Source organism: Pundamilia nyererei, unplaced genomic scaffold (assembly GCF_000239375.1).
Source record: "Pundamilia nyererei isolate P.nyererei 1_Seehausen unplaced genomic scaffold, PunNye1.0 scaffold00053, whole genome shotgun sequence".
Lineage (NCBI taxonomy): Eukaryota > Metazoa > Chordata > Actinopteri > Cichliformes > Cichlidae > Pundamilia > Pundamilia nyererei.
The window spans coordinates 967,312-995,130 of record NW_005187454.1 but is presented as its reverse complement, the minus strand read 5'-3'; the positions used below and the strand labels follow the sequence as shown (position 1 = coordinate 995,130).

The window sequence follows — 27,819 nt, the reverse complement described above, 5'->3', positions numbered from 1 at the left end:
TGCTGTGCACTCCATTTCCTATTCAGATTCGACATCGATCTGTTGGAGGCTCTAGATTATCAGTCCTAAAAAACTGCAGGACGAGACTTGCAGTGATCATTCATTAAAGCCACCATAATAACAAAAGTGTAGCCCATTACTGAACATATCGAGGGCTACTTACACTACCTTGATAATCTCAGTGCATGTAATAAAACTAAATTACGCGTGTACTATTGCGCACAAACAGAACAATGCATTTCCCATTACCTCCAGCAATACGTGCAGCTTTAAGCATATTTGCATATTCTTCTAATCTGTATTATATTGAATTATTATGGAAAATTCATAGTCCCAGTGCAATCATCTGTCAAATGATGAGTCCGGCAACTTCGGTCTTGTTCCAGAACTATTCCAAGGACAATTTATAAGCCTTAACTGGAATTCAGTTTGCTCAATAATTCAAAGCAAGAAGACAGGTGAGACAATGCATCAGATACTCAAAAGTGTGTGTGTGTGTGTGTGTGTGTCTATGCATTCATTTGGCCTCAGCACATTGGAACGCAGCCCAGCAGGGGGGCCTGAACCGATTGGAGTCTCAAAAAAGACCAAAGAGGACTTGTAACACAAAGAGTTTCATCTCAGCTCCTTAAGGAGAACCATCTGTTGTAAGGCAGCCTTTCTTTGACTCTCTCTCTCCGTAGCTCTACGCTCCGTCGTAGGTCAAGAGCAGGAAAACAAATGTGCACTGTGCACATGTGTCTGTCTGTCTGCCATTCCTTCAGCCAGAGATTACATATCAGAATGTTCTTTTGGCAGCACTGCAAAAGAGAGGAGGGAAAAAAAAGATCCCCAAGGTATGGAGGCCAGATCTGACTTCCTTAGAAAGGCATCATAAATTGTTTGCAGTGTGCTCATCTCCTGAAGACTGGGGCTCATCTCAGGAGATTTAAGACGGCAAGGATGGGAGGTGTTGGATAAAATGCAGAGGGACTAGAGGAGCTCAAGTAAAATATGGATATGGTGGAGTGAATGATGGAAGTTTAAGCCTCTGGGCTGACAAGCCCAGCAGAGGCGACATGTGAACGTGCTTGTTAAAGCCTCTGTGTTGTTATTTGGAGGCATGACCACTGACTAGACGCACACACACACATGCACACACACACGCACGCACACACACACAAAGTATCATTTGAGGTTATGCTTATGTGTGTTCAAAGCTTTGTATGTGCACTCAGGGAGTGCAGACGTGAATTTATACACGTCAGCATGTAAATGTGTGCCATGGTTTTTCATCGGCCCACAACCCCGTCTCCGTCATCCTATTCTCTAGCTGGCCTGCACAAAGTGAATCAACCTCTTGCTGTGCACCTCAGAGCCACATGCCTCTAATGCCTCCATGCGTTTCCCTCTCACTCAGCACATACAGTGTCTGCCTTTGATTTGAGGCTCGTCTGAGGGTCAATCGATCACAGTTTAAAGGCCCCTAATCAGGAACAGGAAGGAGGAATGAATAAAATCATACATCATGCTTTCTGGGCGCTGGCCTCCTGCTATTCTCTTTGCAATGCTTTTTCTCTCTCGTTCACTCTCTCTTTCCTGTCGCTCTGCCATGACTGTTTTTTAATGTCTAGGAAGAACCAGAGGGAGAATATATGTGAATATATACTGACACACACACTCTGCTCCTGATGCATAGCAATCTGTAAAAAACATTTCTTTTGAATACTTGTTTGGACTTATACCATCGTCTTTAGGAGACCCAAGCGTTTTATTCAGAACACGTCACAACGATAACAACATGTAACCTTGCTAGGTTTGCCAGCCAAGTGAATGGCATCTTAAACACACTACCAAAAGTAATATTACCCCCATCTTCCCCGGGAAGCTCACCTGAGAGAAATTAAGTATAATCCATGACAAGAAGCTTACGATGTTGGTGAGCAGATAGACAGAGGGGAAGAGAAAGTGAGAAGAAAAGAGAGCAGTACAGAGTACAAAAACTCAGATGCCCCCCATCATTTGTGGCCAGCCTGAGCCTTTTATCTATGCCTTCTCAGATGGAGTCATGTTGAGAGTGGAAGGCAGGAAGGAGGGTTAATGAGCGCCATTGACTGCTATCAGCCTCAACAGCGACCAGGCCCCTGGCCTTTATAAAAGAATAATATCCTTTCACCCTAATTAAAAGGCAATGCTTTTACCTGAAGGCTGACCCCTCTGAACTTGCTTCCGCTCTCTCTTTAACAACCAACGACCCCTCTCATCACTTTCAGTCTTTCCAGGTGACGTGTGCCCCCCCGTCTCTGTCCACATCCCAGGAGAATGGTTAGCTGGAGTTGATGTCATATATATTCCTTGACCATCATGTACCAGTCTCAAAGATCAAAGTTAACAGTCACACAGAGTCAGAATAGACAGTTTTTTGTAATCAGGCTACATAAACCCTTCTTCTGTGCTAAGCACTCTTAGAATTTATGGAACATTTTATAAATTAAATTATAAAACCTAATTTAATTCTGCAATGGCATCTGATTTTCTTTCCTTTTATGTGAGTTTTAATTAAAAAATGAAATAATATAATTCAGGTTTTCATTTTGACATATAGGCATTTTATGTAGATATTAAAATAAAAAAGGAAAAGCGGTTTTTAGTTTGAAGTCAGACTTTGATGTACAGTGGACAATATTCAATGATAATTTCAATTTGACGATTACACACAACAAATGAGACAATCTTCCATCCAAACACAGCAATGTTGAGGAAACGATGCAGTGACGTCGGATTTTTCTAACAAGTTAAAAATTTAAATAGTTTAAAAAAAGTTTTTGATGTTTTTTTAAAACCTTAACTTGCTTGACAGCAGAAAACATTCTGTTTTACAATTTATTAATATAAAAATACAGATCAAAAGCTGAAAAGTAAGCCTGTATAATACAGTGATGTAGATAAACTGTTTTGGTTTTTGCTTACAGGAAATATGTCAGCATCAACAACAGATTACAGATAACTGCTTGCTGTGCAGCACTTTATTGTTAGATGCAGATAACTGGTGCAAGATTGGATGGACACATCAGAAACACTCTTTGAAACTACAGGGACTTTTGAAAATTGTATCTATTTAAAACAGGTTATCTGCACAAACATGTGCTTATTGCAGGTTTGTGGAAACAAACTATGACCCTGTTATTTTACATCCTGTAGAAGATAAAGATTCCATCTCTTCTTCCTTCCCCTTTACTGTTAAACTGCACACTACAGCCAGCATGTTGTCACATATTGATCCTTAGCTGCCTCTTGGCTAGTAAAACATCACTCATACTAACTTTCCCAGTTTGGGCACTGGTAGCCTCCTATAAACTCCTAATGGGTTGGTGTGACTGATATATAAAGTTCTAAATAGACAAAACTATCATAAAACCAGCTAGCTGGCTAATGCTAACCATGCAACATAACAGACAGATAACAATTAATCCAATCAGACATGTAACATGTATCAGTTAAGGTGATGTTGGTTTGGAAAGACTAACAGCACAATAGCCTGTTTGAGAAAATAAAATGTAGCAACATACCATCGTCACTGATGTTTGTCTGTCACATTGCCACATGTGCTTTTATTGTGAAAACCAGGGTCAAATCTTTCCTATCCAAAGAGAGGAGAAGTCTTTAGACCACAGTGGGAAAGAGGAGGTGATGTCAGAACGAAAGACTCACCAAAAGCACAGGAATGAGAGACTGCATTTTTATTTTTATTGACACCAAAGTACAAGGTGAGATGAAACAGTCTGAGGGCACTGTATCACAATTTCAATGTTCAAACTGTTAGAAATGGTTGTGTAAATCTTTGAATTAACACCTGAATACTGTCCAATGTACAGAAAAGCATGGCTTCAAAACAGCAGCTTTCCAAGTATGTGGAAATAAAAATGGAAATTGGATTATCATAATTTCATTTAAGTTTTTACTCAAACAACACAAACGTGGAAAATAACTGACAATTCATTTTCTAGTTTATCACGTCAGGTTTTTACAGTCCACCTTTGGTTCCTACTGTCCTGACTGCTTGTGGAATTGATTGACTCTGCGGTGGTACGGGGGTCTCATTGGTAATTTGGGAGACTGTCCTATCAGATTACTGAAGCAGGAAAGTGAGGCCCGTTCATCCCTAAATTTCCCATCATCGTGCCTCTATCGCTCTGTCTCTCTTCCCTTCAAAGTACGATGCAACAAAATAGCCGCTGCAGGCATTATTAATGAACTAGAATGGGCAAGAAGGGAGGAGCTCATTTCTTATTTATGATAAGCTAACCAACTGGCAACCTCCCTGACAGTCCTATTAATGATCTTTAGAGGCCCTGAGGCCATTCCATCTCGCTCGCTCTCATTTCTGTACCTGTCTTCTTTCCTTGCTCACATCTTGCCAACCTGCTTCCCTCTCTTTGTAAATCCCCCATTCTGGCCTTCATCTCCTAACATGGCAGGATTGAAGCAGTGAGGGAGTGGAGGGGTGGGAATGGGAGGTGCAGGCCTGTAATTTGTGCTGGGGATTTAGACATTACAGGGGGAAAAAGGGCTCTCTTGGGACCAGGCAGTTGATCAGCCGTGGCCCTGGTGGAGCAAGCCAGACAAATAACAAATGACAGCTCTGTGATTAAATCAAACCTTCTACTTTAAGTGTTGAAGTATCTGCCTGTCACTAACAATCTAGGGCTTGTTAAGGCTCCCTCCTCCCCCACTTAAGAGCCGTGCCTCCCTCTTGCGGCACAGTCCCATCAAGCTCCTCTCCCCTCCTCATCCTCAACACCACCACACCCACACACATCCACTACCCCAAAACACATCAATCAAACAGCTCCCTCTGGACACCCTCCCACTTCCTCCCTCCATACTCCTGGCTAGCCATCTACTCTCAGGAGATTGAATAAAGTGACAGACACACACACACACACACACACACACACACACACACACACACACACACACACACACTCCTGTATGTGAGAAAACCTCAATATACTCATAGAGAGATGCTTATAATACTGCGACATTAATACAAAATGTACATCATGACTACTGCAGCAGTGTCAAATTATAAAATTATCACTATATATCTGAATCCCCATTCAAGCTTTACTGTACTGCTGAGACCTGTAACAGAGCAGCACCTTATACTAGTTCACATTTTTTTACCTGACAAACCAACAGAGATATTCATCAGTGTAAGAGCTCATTAGAGAGAACTTTTATAGTTTTGGTTTTAACATTTTGGTATACAGTGTCTAAATCCCGAATAGGGTTATAATGCTGTAATGTGCCCCCCCCCCCCATGGTGTAAATAGGGCCAAATATTACACTATTCTGTGCTATTTCAAACTAAAACATCGGGGTGACCTTTACATACTCATAATGCACTCTAATAGCAACAGACATCTAGCTACCATTTTCAGTTCACTTCAGTTCAGCTGATACAAACACAATACAAAATTGGCCGAACAGGCAGTCAGTAAGGAAGAACCTCACGGACGTTCAGCTGTGCTGGTTTCAGTCCTTTGTCCTTTTATTTTTGGTCTTACTTCATAACCTGTTGGAATGAATCCAAACAGCTTCTGATTACATTAAAACGCTGCATGATTCTGTGCCTACCTATCTCTGCAGCCTTTTCACACAACATTAACATCATTATGCCTCGTGGCCACAAAAGCTGGCTACACCGGGGGCCAGCATGCTGAGAGTCAAATTGCGGCCATTGGGGGGAAGAGTTGGGACCTCTGCAACATTTATGATTTTCATCACTGCTTCCCTAACTCCATCAGCAGATTTTATTGTCTCCCAGGGTAAATGGAAATGACATTAACCCCTGTGGTGGGCTTATATAGCATTAACAGTGAAGGCAACAGTCCCTGGAATAGCAAACATTTACAAATCCCATAACTGACTAGAACGAACGAGGAACAGGAAGAACTTGGCCAAAGAAGTTAGCTGACCTTATAAAAGGTCTGGCTGCAGTGCTCCCTGTTGGGCAGGCTGTTAATGTCTGAAGAGTCACATGATTTAAGGCTAAATTAGTATTCATCACACTAGTCACAAGCCATTAATCTAATATCCCCAACATGAAATGATATGCAAATTGCTGCCCATTGTAATGCTGCACCATGTGTCAGTGCTTCAAAATGGCCACTGCTGCATCTACATCAAAAGCTCTGCAAAATTAAAAAAATATACAGCGGGGCAGCTAACTCTCCTCCAAATGAATGTGGATAAATGTGGGTCAAAATTGCCTGTAATATATCTAAATCTTATTAGTCAGAGACTAAATGTCCAACTTAAAAACATGCTTATCCTGCAGATACAGGAAGAACCACTGAGGAAATATTGTTCCTACATAAGTGCAGGCTGCAAAATACCCCTTGCTTGTGAGTTGTGGTATTACTTCAGGTAATTCCCTTTGAAAAAGGCTTAGACTTTATGGTGTCCACCTTAAATTCAGTTAGGATTCCAGAGTGGTTTTCCAGATGTGTTCCAGATGTTTCTTTTTAGACGGCGTTGTTACTAGCAGAACCTGGTGAAACCATGCTAATCCACAAAGACGGTGCTTTTGTTATAACACTAAGATACTGAATAAGACTTTTTGCACATCATTATTTAAGATTATTATTATCTTATTAAGTAAAGTTGCTTCTAATACCTGATTTGACTTTGCAAGACAGTCTTTTACTCATTTCATTTTCCTTTCATGTGGCAAATTGTCTTGAAGCCTGTCTATTTTTATTTAATGTTAATCAAATGCTAATTGCTTTGTCTTATTAACTTCAGAGGGTGTAAGCAATGAGCACTCTATGGTATGTATTGTTTGTGTACAGCCTGTTATTTGTTCATAGCTATTGCCAGACAGTATAATATGATTAAATCAGAAAAGAAGTTGATTTAGGTTCACTGTATTCAGACAGATCCTGCTCAAAACGTGCTGAATGTTTCTCTCACTGCTGAATGGAGAAGAACAGAGTGAGAGGGCATATCGAATCAAACTGGACCACATGTTTGTCATTCAAACATGCTCTAGTGTCTAGAAACTGTAGCTCTAGTATACACAAACAAAGTTCCACATTGTACTGTGCATCTTTCCATCTGCACCATAAAGTCTTACAGTTGTAAGCATTAGCCACTCGCTTCTCCTCTGCTAAAGATTAATATACATAAAAATAAAAGATAAAAATAAAAGCACTTTAATGTCGCTGATTTGCTGATGATGCATGCATATGGGGTAAAACCATAAAGGGATGCACTGCATTCATCCATACACTCAATGTACTTTAATAATTATTTGATATAGACAAAGTAATATAGCTTCTGGATTATATTCTGACAACATATGTCTGAGGTCTATATCCACTTGTGAACACATCAAGTGTTACAGGATGTGAGTCTGCCAACACAAACAGTTTACATTACTTAGACATTGTATTTTCACCCCTCGCCCTAGCGCGGTAAAAGGACACCAGCGGACAACTGTGTCTGGCGGCGTGCCTGGTTTGGGGCCGAGGCCAGGGTCTGAGCTGTGTCGGGGAATATGCCTTGTGACAGATGCTCGGGAGACGCGGGCCATGGCAGAGGTCTACAGAGAGCAATTAACACAAACGAAGCAGCTATGTCATTAGCTGGTCTTTATTAACCTGAGTGATCATTAGTCTCCAGTGATTGGAGACTTCCCTGGTTGGCCTGGACCATTACTGGAGTGATACACAATGTAGTGAGACCCTTGTTGTTTTGTCAGTATTGTTTTCCTGTTGGTAAAATAAGAAATAGTGGAGAATTAGTGCTTGCTTCTGATATTGCAGAGTGAAGCAGTTCATGTCAACTTCCTGTCATGTTAACATTTTTAATAAACTCCTTAATTAATCAAACCCAAAGGTTAAAACAATTTGTCTCTAAAGCTGTGGACCAAAGAAGGTCAAAGGTGAAGTCTCTTTGTTTGAAGACATAAATTGCTACATTCAGTAACTTACTTTAACTGGCATACTACTCTGCTGCTCCTCTGACTGCTACAAATGTCATAATAAATTGGAAAAAATTTAACAGGCAATCAGAATAATAAAAAAATCTGCGCTCAGCAGTCACATCAGTCGATTCGATTCGGATTCGTTTTCACGACTATCTGAAGCACATGGTCTACTCAGCTGTGGCTCGCCTGGTGGGAATCATAGCACAGAACATCCTGCTCTGTGACTCATCTGATAACACGGGCTGGCGGGGGGGTCGGTGGCGGTACACCTTCCTTCTCTGACCTGCGTTGCATGCTGGGAAAGAGTGGCCCTGTGTGTTGTTCCTCTCTTTTGCGCGGGCCCTGGGAGACTTCCCTGCTAATGTTCTCCTCCTGTTTTACAACAGCACTTCCTGGAACAGCCCCCCTACTAGTCATCAGATGCTACATTAAGGGAGCACTCTGAAGTCTTCCTCTACCACTAAGGGCCCCTGATAAATAACTTATGGAGGAGAGGATTCAAAACATCTCTCCTATTACTAGCCTCGATTCATTTTTTACAGTCCCTCGAGCCTCCCATCTGTCCTGCACTTCAAACGCATCTGAATGCTCAGAGATGCTTTGCCTATTCTATCCTAGGGGATCCGTGTGAAGGTAGAGAACGAGGAGAGAGGTGGTGGGGATATGTGTGTGTGTGTGTGTGTGGCGGTGTGCTGGGTTGAGAGGAAAAAAAAGAAGTAATATGACAGAGCCAGGAGCTTTGAGAAGCAGAATGTGCCGAAAGCATCTCTCCCATCACCTTCCTTTCTGACTATTCTCCGTGGAGGGGAAGAAAGAAAGCATTTGAAGGAGTGGGAAAGAAAGGAGGGGGGAGGGAAACATTTGCGGCTGAAGCGTCATGGTCCGGCTCGGAGCTGTCAAATTATGACACATCCAACAACTCAGCTTCCTCTCAATCGCAATTACAAATTAGTCCATTAGGCTGCCGGCTGCCTGTCCTTTCTCTTCTCTGCGCTGGGATTTATGCGTGTCAGTGTGTGTAGACCTGTAAGGGTGGGCAAAAGGGAGGACAGCAGGAGGGAGGGGATCTTCCCTGGGTAGAAGATGGCAGTTTTCAAGTCACATAACGAGACAAACAAGCAAACCAACAGTTGTAATTTGATGTGATGTTGACAGTAATTGTCTTTGACGCCACGGATAGGCGTGAGGGTGGAATGGGGGCGCGGCAAGTTGGCCTTGAAGTGGTAGTTATGGAATATAAATGGGGACAGCTTGTTTTCAGAAGGTAGGAAAAGCGGTGTATATGTCAATTTCTGCGAGGGCATTAAAACGCCGCTTCAGTCAACCACCCTATCAGCTTAAATGGATTTTAAATTAGCAGTGAGAGCATGGATAACAACATATCTCAGCGGAAGAGGGCCCACTTTTCCCGAGTGAAAGGCATAGATGTGACATGTATAGATTTTGAAGGAGTTAAGACTGCTTTTAGCGATCCCTTTTACTGATACCATTGCCTTTTCTCAGCTTGTGAATGAGGCCTATTCACATTTCAAGCAAATTCAATTTGAGCTCCAAATCAAAGACATGCATTAGGCCACTTTAGTGTAAGGTAATATTAACTGACCGAGAGGTATTTGGAAGATGACAATCAACATCACTAGTAATTACATACAAATATAACATGACTTTTCCACCCCGTACATGATCAAAGTTCGTCCCCACATGTGCATTTATGAAGCCTCAGCATGACTTACCTGAAAAGGGTTTCATTACTGAACACGCTCACGCATTTTGCACTGAAACTAGTGATACAGATTACTAATCGTGCAATTTGAGCTTTATTGGAAGTCGATCCACACTAAATCCAACCATTTCTGCTTTTTAGCCACTATTGAAACCAGTTATCACAAGTCGAAGCCCAGATGAGCATTTCTGCCCTGAACAGCACCCTGTGTATTTAAGTGTAGACATAACCACGGTGTCTCGAATTAATAAGGTCAGCCTCGTTTTATTACTCGGAGAGTAAAGCTAATGAAATCATACAGGAATTAAGTTGTTTAAGGGGTAAACTCTGGCTGTAGGGAGACGATAATGAGCACGTTATGTGGGAACCCCCTACCCCTGTCCTCCTACCTCCTCAGTCTACGTTGAGCTAGTAACATCCTGCTGGTTCACAAATAAAGGACACAAGCAAGTCTTTTAAAGGACAAATACTGTGTGGGGGATTTGGGGGAGCTAGGGTGAACTTAACAAGCAGGGATCTTACAGATTTAAAGGTACTGCTAAAAATTTATGGAGGCATGTTTGGATGAGGGCCATGCTGAACAGCTTGGCCAGCTGAGCAACATCACAGTGGGATGCCTAATAAGCCTTGCACAATTTTTCACCCCATATTTTATCAATAAAAAAGCAGTTTAAACAGCCTCCCCTCGAACCGCAGCCGCTGCACTGCCTGCCATCTGGAGCCCTCTTTCATTTTATAATCCAACTGTCATTAAAATGCTTCTTGGCAGTTTACAGCTCGTTCCCCCTGTGCAGATGTGGAAGCGATCTTCAGACGGGCCTCACTGATCAAAGTGTTCACTGCTGTCAGGCAGAACACTTACCACCCTCAGGCTACCTTCCAGTCCTATCTGGACTTAATACCCCCCCTATTTTTTATTTATTTCCACACTTCTGTATTTATCAGGTGCACCACTCCGAGCAGAGCTATGGTCAGCTCCAGAAGGTGGCTGTAGGTGGGGTTGTGAGGATGCAGATTGTGCTATCAAGGTGCTTTTAAGCAAGGCGTGTGAGCTCGCTGTTTTCTTTAACAAACAATTACAGGGAAGCCCAGGAAATCTAAGTCAAAGCAAAGTTATCACCTTTGGTGGCAGCTTGGTGCAACTGAGTTGAAAAGGTTTTCAGATCCAGATCAAATCAACTTTTAGATAAAAAGCAGTAATATCTGTTCATTACTGAGGACATTAGCTTGTTATCAATCATACAGAGAAGTGCTTGGAACAGTAATTCTATTCGCCATTAGTAATAATAGTAGTTTGTCGAAAAATGCGCACATAGAGCTGGGCGATAGAACGATAACGATACGTATTGCGAAATAACTTTTTCTCGATAGAAAGGTTAAACTATTGCGATAGACCTCATCTCTCTTGTCCTCTTAAAAAAAAAGAAGAACAGCCAATCCAAATTAAGTAGCGCAGAGCCGAACCAATCACAGCCGCAGCGTCACATCACGTGACTTGTTACGTACAGCACAAGTGCCAAGCCACACATGTGTATTTGTTTGGGAAGCAGCCAGCCGCCGTGCCGCCCGGGTAATGGAGGAAATGAGTGTGCCGACTAGAAAAATCAACCGAGAGCGTGACCGAAGAGAAAACAGATGATGGTTCCAATGCCGGAGAGATTGTTGACCGGAAGAGCCACAGAAGTTCCGTAGGTGAAGGTAGGAGTAGCGCGCACTGTAAATTGTGCCGAAAGCAGGTCTGGAAATACAATAAAGCGGTGCAGCTCAATCTCTGACTGGAAGCGCTAATTCGTCATTCGGCTTTTGTCAGACTAAAGTAACTGTTAAAACTGTTTGAAAAGCTCAGCTATACAACAAGGACAGATTGAGAATTTCCTTTTAGTTCTCAGTTTATTTGATATTGACAAAAGTTAGTCAGTTTTGTCTGTTCTTCTGTAAAACAAACTAAGATTTATTTTTAGAATTAATATTTTGTTTCTAAGTGGAATTGACAGTTTAGTCTGTTTCGTTTGTTCTATTTTGAAACTTAGACGCTTTAGCGGCTGCCTTTTGTGTAGTTTGTAATATTTGCCTTTATTTATCTGAAAAAGTCTCATGTTCCTTAAGTACATCTACCCTGTTGAACTTATTATGGGAAATAAATATTTAAATCAAAACAAGCTGCTGAGTATTTCACATTTTACTTGTGAGCAACGGCACATTTAAATCTTACAAATATAGTTATTTGGCTGATATCGTGATAGATATCGTTATCGCCTGAAATGAAAAAAACATATCGTGATATGAAAAAATCTTATATCGCCCAGCTCTAAGTGCACATTAGACTGAACGTCGTCAAAACATGCACAGTATTGTGCGGCTCAGTCCTGCTGACATGCGAGCATGATTTATTCGCTCACAAGCTAAAACCGTGCACACAACACAACAATAATAAGCGTGAGCTTTATAACATAATACGAAGCGTTTCTGGCAGCAGACACAAAGGTGATGGCGGTGGGTCAACCCGTTGGCAGCGTCCCTGTATCATATCACTCTGCCACATTCACTGTGTGCACAAGTTTGACTTGTAGGCTGCCCGGCGACCCGCGGCCTCCTCACTGATGTGGCACGGCACACATGGCGTTAATACTCCAACCGGGTGTTGATTGAGCTCCCCTAAAGCCAGTGACGCATGTTGCCTTTGTTTGGCAGCCGTCCCGGTGTAAGAACTGGGGCCATATTCCGCCTGTCAGTGCCATGTGTTCGCTCTCCTCAGAGCACAGCGGCTGATGCCACTCAACCACCAGCCCCCTACCTCCCACCCTCTGGCATCTCTGTGGGCACCCCAGGCCAAGCAGGTCTGCACTAATGAAGTCAAATTAATTTAATGGATGCCCATGCCGCCTGTGTCGGTGGTGCTTGGCAGGGAGACCGTTCAAATGCTGGTCGATGTCTGTAGCTCCAAAACCTCATACATATCCAAGAGCTGGTATACCGCTTCTGTGTGTCAAGCTGCAACTGACAAGCATATCAGCTTCAGTTGTGCCAATGCGCCCTGCATGAAATTGGTCTTCAGTGCCCACAGAAACCATGGCAGGCAATGTTCCACAGTTAACTTCAGAGACAGTCCAGGTGTGTTCGCTAATTAAAGCTTGACAAAACGATACGAAGAGGGAAAAGGAACTGGCAAGTGAGCATGAGTGACAGCCATCATTAATGCCTGCTTTGCTCTCCCCCCCTGCTTCCACATTCCTGCTAACTTTTAGGAAAGACATAATTTTTTATTTCTCCTTCAATCTTTGAAGCCCTGTACCTCGTCCTCTGACTGGTGCACATCACAGACTGCTTTTGTGCATAGGGGACTGCCATGGCTGGGGTTTCTGGTTTAATTGAAGACAGCAGGCCCCTGTTTAGGCCTCTACTCTACGGGGCTCTCAGTTTTCCACATCACATACACATTCGCCCACGGAAAGTTCCCTCCAGAGCCGAAGTGACGCGAGGACCTGCGGCGCTTCAGGTCTGGCAGTCACCAGGCCGTCCACAGGCATCTGAGTGTTTAGATTTACTCGGTCAGCAAAAGAACGATGGTATATGTTTCTCTCAGCCGGTGGGAAAGCTGCTCACTGCTCACTTTCTTTATTGTCCGTCATCACCATTATGAGGGCTGCAACTGATCCTTCCCATACAGGTTGTGAAACCTGGCCTCAGTATGTAATTGAAGATTAAATAAAGAGCCTCAAGAAATAACTATAGCTTGGGACTTTTTTTTAATACGTGTTGATATTTCTTATACGATTTCTATAAAAAGTGTGTCACACAACATTGCTGACTGGCTGCTTTTTAAAAGGAACAGGAGCTCTTATTTTCCTGCAGCCACAGTCAGCCTAAACTACATTTACTCATTTTCCAGGGCAAAGAGGAGACAAGGCTTCTTCAGGGAAACATTACCCAGAATGGTACTGATTCCTAATAACAACAGGGAATTCTATATTTATCCCTGAATGCATATGTCATTTGTTGTGAAGGAAAAGCGAGTCCTCTTGCATTAAGCGGCCTCGTGCAGACAAGCCAAGGCTGAGACAGAGTCTTGGTGCGCCAGCATAAACGCACACAAGTCTGTCTTCCATTTCCAGCCAGAAGAAATGTGTAAGTAATTACAGTCCAACCATGTTTATTGAATAAAAACCCACTTTGGCATTATGTTTATGCACGATCAGAAACGCTCAAATCCTACATCCACATACACAAAAACATTTGTGTCTTACTCGCTTGCCACAGAACATCTGTATCCAATGTGGAGTCAATTTTACTTTTATTACTCATGTGGAAAAATGTATATAGTGCTTGGATTGTTATTCAAACAGAGGCCACTTGAAAAACAATGATTTCTGTGCCATGTGGGTTTGGAGCAGAGTGGACACACACTTAGCACAGGGTTAGAGAGTTTAGCCGCATGCTAAAGGTTTTGTCACACAAATGCACTGAGATTACTTCACTTCTGATTAAGTGACTGTTGTAAAAGCGCATCATTAGAAGCATATGACCTATAAATAAACCTCAACATGACTTAATTTTAATTATTTTCGAAATAATTAAATTGTGGGTGAAGCTTCCAATCCAAGCTGAAATCTTCTTTAACTTACAAATGCAACTATTAATTAAAAAAAAGTTTGTTTTTCAAAATGTATACTGCTAAAAATCTTCTCTGCAAACATGGATATAACAAATAACGCAGTGCACTTATAGCATTATTCCCAACAGATCCAAATACTTTGATGCAGCACCAGTTAGATGCATTGTGACATCACAGCTGGTGTAAAATCTCACAACTTGTCTTGTTTGATATGGCGTGCCATGCTTTCTCTATTACCGTATCATTGAACTGACGAGATCTCTAGCAGAAAATTGTTCAATCGAGCGTTTCACCTGGCCGTTGCTGAAAACTCTTCTATTACAGAACCGGAGCTCTCAGGTGGGAAAAACAGTGTTTGAAGAAAACCGCCTCTAAAAATGGATCTAGTCCGGGTGGAAGAAAAACACATAGCAAAACCTGGTGTTCATCGAGGCAACAATAATTCCCCCAATAACAATGATCACAAGCTGTTGAACATGGCTGAGTGGTGACGGGATTTTCTTTTTTTTCAAAGAGCTAGCAGAGCACTGCTGTTCCAGAGACAGAGGGTAGGGTGTGTGCTATGATTTTAACAGAACAAAGGAACAACTATGTTCTATTAACACTCTCTGCCAACACAAACAGCCTCGCTGAAAGACGGCAGTAAGTGAAAGAAGATTACAGTCTGGATGCCATGTTATGTTTTCATACCTCCCTTGTTCTTAGTGGCTGACGTGGTTTTGGTTGCCACAGACCTTCTATTTTCATCTGCGATGCCAACATCTGAGCTAACCTTTAAGAAAGAATCTGGACCGGGATATTGGATGCCACATCGGTGATGCCACGGCTGCGTTGACTGTCCCTGCATTGCTGTATGACATGCATTGCTAGTGACAAGCTGTCTTTGCTGATGTCAGTTGGCCGTGTCTGCTGGCTGGCCCTGCAGAAACTCCAAGTCGTTCTCTGTCATCACGCCTCTTCTTCCCAACATGCACTGGGGCTGGTTTTCACCGCAGAGCGTGCCCTTAGTATCACTTGCTTCTAATCTACACAAATACACACGCATCATATGCTGCTAAGACTAAATGTGTCCTTCTTCACTTCAGAGGCAAATCAAAGTGAGCTCTCTGATAACTGCATACTTGTGCACTAAATGTGCAACAGATGCGTTGCTTGAAAAGCACTCAAAAAAAAAAAAAAAAGAAGCCTGCAGAGCTCATATGAGCTGGAGCTGACCATAAATGAGAGCATGTTGCAAACAGCCCAATATCAATCAAAGAGATAAGTGCTTCCAGGTACATTGTAACAGCTAGATGTAATAAACATCATGAGACCAACTAATGAAGAATATATTTATTTCTGGCCAGTGTACAAAGCTAAAAGTCAGAATTCTTTTCCTCTAAGAAGCTGATTATAGCATAAACTAAATCTTAACCTTAATCCATAAACTCACAGGAAGCTTTACATCCAAACAATACTGAAATTAGGGGGAATGGTTAATCTTCTGATTTGAATGTTTCTCCACATTTTCCACCCTTTTCTGCTTTCTGCCAGAAAGCGAAAACAATCCTGAAAGGAGGAACTAACTGACTAAGAGGAAGAAATGAAGGACGAGGAAGGAGAGAGAAAGACAAAAGCAAGAAGAGAAAAAAATGACATCTCCATATTAAGGCCTGTGTTGCCGGTGTCAGTTCTAATTTCACAGTGCCTGTGGGGAGCTGAATGCAACCAGTCAGCTCTGGTCTCATCTCGTTCTTCCTCCATTTTAAATCAGGGACGATGATTCCCAAGCTGGGGGGAAAGGAATATTACTGGCAAATTGGTTTTAGACTAAAGATGGTGGCGAGGCATTCTGCTTTCTCAGCTCTTTCCCAGGTGCACTTAATCTAATTTCATTAAAGAGATGAGGACGGATGATCACTTGTGTCGAAACATTAAGCCGGTCCATTTTTTCCATCCATAAAAAACGCTCAGGTTGTCAGCAGCCCGGTGCATGCCCTGTTTGTTATTGAATATGATGACTCTTGGAGACCAATCTAGAGCTTGCAAGGCACTGGGAGTTGAGTGTGGAGGCTATATCTACATGCATATATATTACTATTGGCTTCTTTCCTTTTTCAAGATGGTGACAGAGGAAAAGATGTAAAGAATGAACAATGGAAAAGGCAATTAAGAAGTAGCCAGTGACTGAAAAAGACCAGGGACAAGAAGAGAATAATGTTAAAACAATAAGAGAGGTGAAGGCAATGGTGCTGTTAACATATATGGTTTGATCCCCATCCAATCCTCCGGTAATGTTGTGCGAGTACTGCCAGCTTTACAGGACGTAACCTCCAACGCTTCAGTTGGGAGGATACCACCAGCCGACGAGCCATTAATGATAAGTCGCTGAGACGTGGTGATATGGCATTCATTCTGCAAACTGCAGGAAGATATGGACGTAGAGGGGGAATTAATGTGTCAGTCAGAGCCCATGTGCTGGCCTGGTAGAAGAGTACACCAGAGCCATAAAAGAACTCATTGACAGGATGTGGTAATGGTCCTCGGAGACTCCCTCGGAGACAGATTCACTTTCTGCTGAATGACTGCTCGGCAAAGAGGACCAAATAGAATTAGCTGACCGGGGTGTCCTCCGCTGTGTGGTAGTGTGGCCATTGAGGCTGCTGCATTAATGTTTCGCATACAGGCCACTATAATATTTGCACAGGAGAAAGAATACCAGGGAAATTGGAGGAGCTAGGGAAGATGGCAAAGTGAGGCCTAATGGAGATAGGATGACACTCCAGGAGAGTGCATGAACAAACTGAGAAGGGATAAAATACCACTCTATTTCTTTCCATGGCTCTCCAATGAAAGAAAATGATGTCCTGACTTGAAGTACCTCAGATGTGTCAGAGACTGGCCAGTTTGGAAAGTTCATTCATTGCAGAAGGATGGAGGCAGAAATCAGTAATACTAGAAGACGGTTTAAGTTAATTAGTAAATTGCTTAATTTCACTGTCAAGTGATAAATCAGCAAAAAGAAACAAGAAATCCATGAAGTGGTTAGGAGCCAGAAAGATATTACTGCTGGTGATATGAGGATTTTGATGAGTTGTTGGGGAAAAGAGCGTAAAAATGTGCTTGTTTACATTTTAAGTACATGTTGTTTGCTGAAGGTTTCTTCCTGTTAAAAGGGAGTTTTTCCTTCCCACTGTCACCAAGTGCTGACTGCTGGGGTTCTGTCTATTATTGTAGGGTCTTTAGAGCCTTGAGATGGCCGTTGTTTCGATTTGGTGTTATAAAAATAAAATTGTTTATACAATTTCACCCAACATTGACCCTGTGACTGCACACTAATTGTCCCATCCTACAAGCACAACCAATCACTCAGCCCACTTTCTGCAGAGCTAAGACGTGTTCTGGGGCATATGAGAGCATTTTAGCAGCTCAAAGTATTTAGATCCAGACTTAACGGTGAATGATGTTCCCATGTGTGCAGCACAGTCTCACGTGAATACATTTAGTTTCTGTGTTGCTACGCTGTTTCTTATTTAAGCTGTGGTTACTTTCTTTGCAAGCTTCAAATTTAGCATAGCTTTGTGCAAACACATTAACCGTTGCTTTAATGACAGTAAACACAGTGAAAAGACTGTTCTACTTAAGAATTCCTAATTTTGTGGGTTGTTTTATGCCTCTGAGGTGCAGGCATATGACGAGCCAATATCAAGGGTATATTATATAAAATCACACTCAATACTTCTCATTGTCAAACATGACATCACATGACAGGCCTCTCAACAAACACTGGTAACAATGTGAACACTACACCAAGATTCTGATTGCTTGTTTCATCAAGGCAGGCCCATCTATATGAAGCTATTTCTTAGGGCACCCTCGCACTTAACTAGAAACGACTGGGCAATTGCTAAAGATTTCAAATCTGACATGCTCTGGAAACACGCCATTGGGTGCTATATCAAAGCATTGCTTTGATGCAAGCGAGTTCCACAAGGTGCAGCAATCTAAACTGACTTTGCTGTAGCAACTCGTCAGTGTTATTTAAATACAGTGTAACTGATTGCACCCTGGGGGCACACCTGGAAGCAATATTCTAATTAAGTTAATCTGTGAAATCCCGACAATGTGGGTGTTCAGGTGCCTGGTAATCTGATGTGAAAGGAGCCTTTGTTTTCACTGGAAAGATTCGGGAGGAGCTGGCACCTGTTTTAGCAAAACGTTGCAGAAAATTATCACTGTCGAGTTATCCTGAGTGCAGGCAATTACAAATGACAGTGTTTGTCTTTCTCCTCATGGAACCCAATTTTTACACCGTCATATTTTTTTCCTGCTTTTGGTGATGGCCTGTCAAATTATTTTTTCCCCATTCTTCTCCCTTCCTCTGCAATTTGATATGGATGATTCGCAACTCTCATCACCTTGATTATGGTAATACGTGTTTCTGAGGGAATAAAAAGGGCAGGGCTGCTATAGCCTTTATCCAGATGTTCTTTTCTTCTTGCACGCTTGGAAAACACGTCAACACTAACAGAGACTTTTCAAAGAATCCACAACAGCGAAAGAGCGAAACGTAGTTTTGGAATTATGCCGTTGCTCTGTTACATTTCCTGTTGGCTTTAGGAGAAATCTTTTGTTTACAGTCAATACCTCTGCTCGTGGGAATGGAACTTTACCACTACTGGAAGAACAGAACACTTTAACACTTATTTTTGAGGCCCCCATTTTTACTTCTCTAATAAAATTTTTTATTATTATTATTTTTTAGTTTCATTCTTCAATAAGGTAGTTAGATGATCATTTTTGAGTATAGTCCTGTGTGACTAGCCAGTCCACAATCAACTATGGACTGGCAGTGTATGCATACATTTTAGGTTCTTGTGTTCCAGTGCTGCATTCCTACCATATGTTGCTTGCTGAAGTCAAAATAATATTAGCTGGCAGCTAAAAAAAAGGGGGGGAAAGCCAGGTTTTGGATTACTGCAAACAAAAGTGAATGCAGAGACCCATAAACAAGCAGCAACTGAAGGTGGCTGCAGTGAAGGCCTGGCAGAGGAAAACGAATCATTCACTGACCTCAAAGCGTTTTCATCCAAGTATTAAAAACTATCTTTAAAATGTTGTTTTATTATTTTTATAAAGCTCTTGTTATGTGTAACAATGCACATTAGTTTCATCTGAACTTTGCAGTTCATTTTATTCTACCTGAAAACAGCAAGCATGTGAATATTGCTCCCTATCACTGCCACTAAGATGAGTCAACTTCAGTGTGTGAACGAGAGGAATAATAACACTGACGACTCTTTCACTGTACATATGGGCAAGTCAGTATTGCTTTAATATAGACTTGACAAAACATGAAACTTGTACTTAAAAAACTTAGAACTGAGAATGGAAACTAAGAGTTGAGACAGACAAAAACAAGCTAGTGACCACACTGAAGCCTAGATAGTTTGACTAATAGTAACTTTCACAAGTTGTTTTCACTTGCAGTATTACTTTGCTGCTTATGGATTAGGATTCACATTGATTGTTCAGGAAGATGTCTTTTTGCACTAACATCTACAGAAATATGCACTGACTATGTTTCTCACAGTGAGAGCGCAAACTGGTGTGCAATAAAAGTGGCATTACTATTTTTCCAGAGATTTCTCAAGCTAAAACACTTCCTGATGACATACTAATGAAAAGTAGTCTGAGAAGAAGGTGAAGCTACAATCTGGCTCTTGGACTGTGAAATAATTGGCACGAAATTCAACAATCAGACTTGGCAGCAGTGTCTAACAGTCTACCATGTCTTGAATTGCGTCCCAGTCCACAGACAGGCTGACACATAACCAACAACACAGAAAGACAGCTGAGTTTCTGTAAAACTGTCAAAGCGCTTCTTGATTTTTCTCCTGCCCATCTTTATGTTTAGTTCTGTAGTACCAAACTTTTTTTTTTCAATACTGAAAATTAAAACGAGTCTCAAGTAACCGAGAGGAAACAAAAACCCTTAGAAGGAAATACTTCCTTCTACTTTACTTCCCTCTCTCCTCCACCCACAGTGTTGCCAAGGAGCCGTATGGAGACTGACAGGCCTGCTACATCTCTCTGTCGTGTCAACTAGCTCGTGCCCTCGGTTCCTCCTCGCTTAAATGAAGAGATAAAAGCCTATTGACTTGCCAGGCTACAGTTAATGCAAATTGGGCTTGCTATCAATGTATTATTTATAGGGAGAGCTGCAGACATTTCCACAGAACTGGGAGCTAAGCTTACAGGAGATTAGGCATGCTATCAAATTCATTTACCAGAGAGTAATTGCTAAACTGTGCAGGAATTAGGATGCGCAAGGTTCCCCAAAGGCGTTTCATCTTGTAACCAGGTGCCTGCCATCAGCCAACCACCTCTGAGATGATTACAAACACTCAGAGGTGAAACTGATAGACTACATCTGTCAAATTGTGAACTGGTAACCTGATGACAACGCTTTCTGAAGAAAATCAAGGTGTTACTAGTTAGCAGCACAACTAAAGCATATTTTAAATGAAATTGTTGAACGATCTTGTTAAACATTCTGGTTGTAACTTGTAAATCTGTCATTCATCATACTGAAAATAAAACACACGCGTTACAAACTCCGGCTGCTGTCGAGTAACTTAGAAGCAGATAAAGGTGTTATGTGCTATGTGACTAGATTAAATGCAGATTTTACTGCATGCAGCACACACTACGATCTAAGCTAGGAGGCATATGTAGGAAATATTTGTGCATAAAGTGTTCCAAAAATAATAGGTACCGCGTCTTTTCATAAAGAACAGAAAACCAACACTGAAAATCAGTGTCTTGATGTGCAACATTTTTCTTGTCACTTTCATGCTCCGTACGATTCAAATGATCAACAGTGTTGGGACCAGGCGCAGTTGCTTTTTACCCCCTTATCTTTTTTTCGCTAACAATACACTATGACTATCTCCCCTTTCTCAGTTGAGAGCTCAAATTTGTTATTCACAACTCTCCGATGCTTCATGCGCTGGGTGAGTAAACACAGGAAAAGCAGTCTTACCTTGTCGTCAATGTCACTCTCGCTGTCACACTGTAACAGAAAAGAGACAGACACAGGAAATATAAGGAATTATTCATTTGGCTCCCCACCCCAGTAGCATAATCAGTGCAGATGTTATTTTTGTGTGCAACCTCTCATTCACTGTCAGCTTTCAGTGCAAACGGCAGAGGATGAAGAGGGAAAGGAGAGTGCGGTAGTCTGAAAGAGGTTTTTTTCAAGTTTCAAAAGGAGCACAGTGGCACAAAACGCCTTTCTGGTGTTTCTGTCGCAAATTCACTGCTTTAAATTTGCAAAGGATGAAAATACTTTGCACGGGGTTCTATTATAAAGAGTCTGTTTAGTGACTTGGCATTCAGCTGCAGCTTGTCATTTAGCCTTTTAAGTGTGCTTTAAAATTGGACGATAGCATCTCAAGGACACAGAGAGCGTAGGTTCTTTGAATTCTCCAGCACAGTGCCTATTAAGTGTGGTATTTCAAATCCGTGGTGTGACAAACCAGTCTTTAATTTGTATGTCAGTCTTCTACAGGGATAAAGGAACTGAATAACAAGAGAGGTTGTATTCTGAAATGTACCTTGTTCTAGCACAGCTAAAGGCCAAATCACCTTCCATTCAGTCAAGAAGAGAAATGGTTTGTCTTCAGCACTTCAAATTTCACCAATGAAATATGCAGTGATTGGGATCAAATATATCAAAAAGAGTAAAAAGAATATCAAAGAAAAAGATTTCAAAAAAGTCAGACCTTGCCACTTTTTGCAAACAGATGACAAGAATGCTGCAAATACCAAGAGCCCGGCCTTTTATTCCTGGTATGTTCACCGACACAAAACTCTTTTTGGCAAATAATAAAAACACGATTAAACTCGCACAAATACGGGAAATTATTTTCACCTTTACTCTGGAAAAATGTGTTAAGTTAAGGTAAAGTCAATAACCCTGTCTAACAGCATTTGTTTGATTTTCTTTGCAACATTCCTGAACTTGTATGCACCTTACGAGCTCCTGCGTCTAACATTCGCTCATCACGAACGGCTCCTGGCTGGTTACACCTCAAAGATGGAGAAGCTGTGGAAACAGGAGTGGCTGAGCTGCCACGCCAGGCCCACTGGACCTCACAGCAGGATGCATGAGGAACAGGGCAATTCAACCAAAGAGCCACATGGAGAAAGGACGACGGTGAAAAAAAACTGCCTTCAATCTGTCAATTAAGTCCCTGTGGCAACATATTTAAGTGGGCCCTCTCTATTTTGTTTGACTCCCTTTCAAAGTGGGGCACAATGAGGAGGGAGCTGTGTCAATGGAGGCACAGTGTCCTTTTGTCGTGAGCGTGGTGGGTCCAAATGTATAATTAAGTAACGAGAGTAATCAGAACAAGGGCTCGGTGGCCAAGATCTCTCAGGAGAGGAGAAAGGGGGGATGTGTGTGAGTGTGTGGGTTCAGGGGTGAGTCCATGCCCAATAGCTTATCCTACTAGGCAATGCCAAAGGTTGGTAGGAGTCCTTGGCTGCAGAGTCATCACTAACAACTCTGTAAGATGTGTGTGTTTACTTATACCAGACATGCAGGAAGAAAATACACTTGTTGGAGGGTATAAAACAAGTATATGCTCTGAATAACAGAGTGTAGTCATGAACTGTCAAACGCACTGCTTAAATAGTACACACAACGACACCACAAGGAAAATAGTCTTTTCAATAAGTAATTCAATATAAATAGTGGTAAGAATTTTCCTGCCTTTCGATGGGATTCATGTCTATATTTCTTCTTTTTGAGCAGTTTACTGGTGGATTTGCTCATGTGCTCAGGCTCATCCTGGTTAAAAGGTCCACTTGTAGCTCAACGAAACTTTCAAGCTTTACTCTTTGATAAGATGTAAAAATCATAGTTAAATCAATGACTGCAGAGATCTGCGATTTCCACTGCAATGTGCAACAGCTTGTAAGAGGTTCTTCTCCTGAACAGGGCTAAGCTACTAGTGATATACAACTTAACCTATATCTTGATCACATTACTACAAATTCCAGGCCTTTGCATATACGTTCAACAACTAGAAATGATATTTTTTCTGCTTCATGTGCCATTTACATTTATATATAACATAATACTTTTCTCAGTGTAATTTAGGTAAATTTAGGTAAATCTCAAACACTTTTTTTCTCTGTTGTTTAACTGAATAAAGTCTGAAATTTTCACCATCTGTAAATTATTCTACTTGCACTAGAAAGAGCTGCTTTATATAATTCGGAGAGCAGGTTAAATCCAATAGATGTCTTTGGGGATCTGTCAGTACGACACCACACATTTCAAAAGCAGACACCACCAGACCTTAACACTCTAGGATTAACCTAAAAGATCCCCCCACACACACACACACACAGAGTACTTAAACAAATGAAAATATTGGACACATTTTTATACAAAATATCTTCTTTTCTCTTCTTTGAACTACTGCTTGTCAAAAGACAATCATTACAAAGTGCCGGGCATTAAGAAGAGAAAGTGGCAAAGGATTCATGTCAATCAGTTTCCATTCAGGCTGTGAATTCCAGACAAATTAATTGCAATCCATTTCTATACTGGTAGTTAGGAGCACATCACAACCTGTTATCATCACCCATTTGTTCCCTCAGAATTCTGGTATTTTACCACGAAGAAATCACATTCAAAACAATGCTTCTCTCCATCTTCATCTAACTATGAATTGCGAAAAAAGAAAAGAAAATTGATCCACTCTCTAACATTACCCCTTCCCTGCAGAAAATGGAGTAAATGTATTCTTAGCATGCAGCTGAACGGATGACTTCCATCTCACAGCAGTTGTGAGATCCATTCTATTACTGAGGACGAGTTTAAACCGTAGGTGATGGAGATGAACAACTGGCATGGTCTATTCCCTGGGTGCATGCTTGGCCTTGTTGTTGCAGCAGTAGCCATGACACTAGATATGAGGCCTCACAAGGCTGGAGCTGGCGAGGAGGAAAAATAATATCAAAAGAGCACAGCATGGTGCTTATCCTTTTACAAGTAGCATGCACTGTAGCAGAGCGAGAAGAGGAATAGTAGCTAGGGCTCAGACAGAGACAGAGAGAGGCACAGCACAGCAGGGGAGAGAGAGGTAGGTGGAAAGAGGGGAACAAAACAACAGTAAGAACAGGCGGGGGGGATGCTATAGAGATGAAGGGATAGGCAGTGTTACAGCAGTTTTTGTCAGGCCCATATGTGATTGCCCTGTTGGGCTATAACACTTGGTCCATTCAAAGAAAGAAACACAATAAAAGTCCAAGATTGGCTCGTGTTTGTGCACGCATTGTTGTTGGCGAGAGCAGCGCTACGTCGTTTAGCACCCTATGCTTCTTTTGACTGTCTGCACGAGGAAAACAATTTTCAGCAAGAAGGTACAAGAAAGCCAAATGATGAAAATGCAAAACCACAACCCCAAACAGAAGCCTCCCTAAACAGCATGTCTGGTGGTCAGAGGGGACATTGTTAAAATCGAAAAGATACGCTGCTCACTAAGCTGCCTGACAGGAGCCAAGCCCCTGGTGGTTTCTGTCTCTTGCAGTACCCCCCGCCCCCCCTCCGCCCCCCACCTCAAAAAAAAAAAAAAGGAAGAAAAACGAAAAAAAAAAACAAGGCTAGTTCTTCAGAGGCATGGAGCAAGTAGCAACATCTGCACCTGGCAACCGCCAGCTACGAAGGGCAACGGGGGACCAGAATCAGTGGATGGCTCATCCACAAACCCTCCCTCCCAGCTTTCCACCTCCTCTCCAACCCCTCCTCCCCTCAGCCAGCACATCAGACGAACGCGTTTGACATTTACACAGCTTTCAACACTTCAGAGACAGGAGATTTATTCCGCCAGCGGCCCTGGCTGGAGCCAGGCCTCGACCTGGGCTAGCCCCCATGACGACCCTGTAGCTCAGCCCTGAAATGAGGCAGGGCTGAGAAAGAGAGTAGCGTGAGGGAGGGGGAAAAAAACAGAAAGAGAGGGATGGATGTCTCGATTCTCCTGGACATTTCTCTGGCAGATTCTGATAGACGTGCAAGGGGAAGACAATAAGCGTTGCGCATCCCGGAGCACATTAAAACGACTGGCCAAATTAATCACACAGTTCCACTTGTCACACTCGGAGGACAGTCTGCCATGAATTCTGCCTCAGAGATAGAAAGAGGAACAGAAGAGGAACTTGCCCAGCAACGCAAATGCTGGCATGGCGTCAACAACTGTCTTCCTGAATACTGATCACAAGCCTGTGCTTGCTGCAAGAAATGTTGAAAAAAAGAGAGAGAGCAGGAGAGAGCTGCTGGCATTAAAGTGCCACTGTCACTTCCTTCTCAAAATAAATAAAGCAGTAAATAAAATGAATAAAAGCAGAAGAGGAGAGCATAAAAGCGTCAGTGCTTTGATAATACTATTCGTGATAAAAGCTTGATTGGCTGTAATTTTTCAAAGTCACTGTAAGGTGTGTTTCTGCTAAATTACAGTCATATCTAATAACTGTAGATGCAATGGCACGACGAGGAAGTGGCTTAAAGCAAAATTAACTCCTGATAAGCAACCAGTTGTGTTCCATTCAGGCCCAAAACAACATTAACTGCCGGGGAGATGGGCGCTGCATCACGACAGCAGCGAGAGAGCATCTGCTTTTCTTGATGTTTTATCCAAATGTATAAAGTTAAAGTGTCCGCGATGCAAAAGTCTACAGCGATGGAAGAAATGGCTTCAATTTATAAGACATTTCTCCAGGCACATATACTGAGATACCCCTGATTCTAAAAGAAGACCTCTAACAAACCCGGATCTCCTGGAGTGAGAGCACACAGAGGAGGTAATGGTCCATTTAGATGGTCGCGGACGGAAGCGGTGTCGAATACTGGTGGAACAACACCAATTTTCTCCTGCAATTTCCCTCCTGCAGATACTGGGATGAGGTGTGGGAGCGTAGGCGTCATGACCATTCTGACGGGGTCTGGATGCAAAGCCTCAAGTCCACCGGGGGACTCCCTGCTTGGGCTGAAACATCAGCAGGAGATCTGAAAGTCTCACTGGCCCTGCGGCAAAGCTTAACTTCAACTCATCTTTCATAATTTATCAGCAGGACATTTTAGTTGCATGTTCTTATGTGCTAACCCTTTGTCATGACTCAGTGGAGAGTTCAGATTTGATTGCGTTCATGATACTATCTGCCTGGAAGAGCTGGACAATGCCATCCTCCATAGTGCTTATCAAAACAAATCAGGGTTAGAGACTGAATCCAAGGTGAGCTGGGGCCTGATGGAGCCCTAGTGTGGGGAAGGTCAGCAGTTGGGCAAAGAGTGGGCTGAAGATGGACGGATGCAGATGCAATCTTTAACCAAACAACTGCTTGTCCTGTTACTGGAAAAGCTTAATGAAAGGGAACTGGCAATTCCAGGCCAGGCACTTGGCCTGTGCTCCAGATGATGAGAGCTATGGATGAGTGGTGAAGCACCAGGCAGAACCAAAGCACAACACTATAGAATGTTTATATATATAACGGTAGAGTAAATGATACATGGCCATTGTGATGGTGTCTGGTTACATATATATGTAATCATAGAAGTGTGTTCAAAAAAACCTTTAAATAGTAAAAAAAAAAATCAATTAGTCATTTCATATCTTTGGATGATCAGATAAACCTAATAATTTTGTATCTATGCTGAAACTAAATGGGGTAAAAAGCTTCGGGAGTCTGGTGCATTAATGCTATTCATAGCAAAAACACACCACTGCATTTAACTTTCACAACCAGGGAGAGGGAAAAATCAAGCAATTTATCTTGACCCTAATAGCTGTATCTGAAAGCACCACCGAGCAAAGTGATTTGATCACAGGATCAAATCTATACAGCCTTTTGACCCCTGACCTCCTCAGCAGGCAGCATGGGAAGTCAGCTGATTACCCAGGGTCAGCCTTAGAGCTCTGGATTAGGAAAGTATTGATCTCAGTGAAGATGTAGGGTCCGCGGGGAATAAGATTGAGAGAAAAAGCTCTACCGGGCAGAAATGATATCGACCAGCAGGCCTAGACAGGCTCTCACGCAAAACCATATTTGAGCTTGGGACATTGGAATTGGCTGTGCAAACAAGAGAGGACTTCAGCAAAACCTCCTTTCACAGAGGCCCATTGAGAGAGGGCAGAGAGAGAGAGTGATAGTGAAGGGGGATTGAAGAAGACAGGGTCGGAGAAAATGCTCTTTGCATTAGCCAGACACACCGTGGTCTCTGCTTTAGAACTGACACACTCGAGTAAAGAGCCAGTAGAGGCCATGTAAATCAAGCTGAGGTGAGGAAAGATATAGTGCTTGCCCGGGACCACACTAAGCAGACTTTAACATTACCCAGAGTCCACGTAAACAGCACTGAGACCTGGACGCTCTCTGTTTCAATTCTATGAAAGGTATTTGGTGAGGTCAACGAGCAAGAAGGAGATGGGGGGGGGTGGACAGATTGACGATGATAACCCG

The 27,819-nt window shown here is 42.3% G+C and overlaps 1 protein-coding gene across 9 annotated transcripts in view; it reads right to left on the bottom strand.

Moving 5' to 3' along the window:
- The window catches only part of fbrsl1 (fibrosin-like 1), a 275,349-nt gene that overhangs the window by 65,507 nt on the left and 182,023 nt on the right, over nucleotides 1-27,819 (bottom strand). For all 9 annotated transcript variants that reach the window (XM_005733579.1, XM_005733572.1, XM_005733578.1 and 6 more), the window contains one exon: nucleotides 21,335-21,364. In XM_005733579.1, coding sequence (XP_005733636.1) covers nucleotides 21,335-21,364 — 30 coding nt within the window. The remainder of the gene's footprint in view (nucleotides 1-21,334; nucleotides 21,365-27,819) is intronic.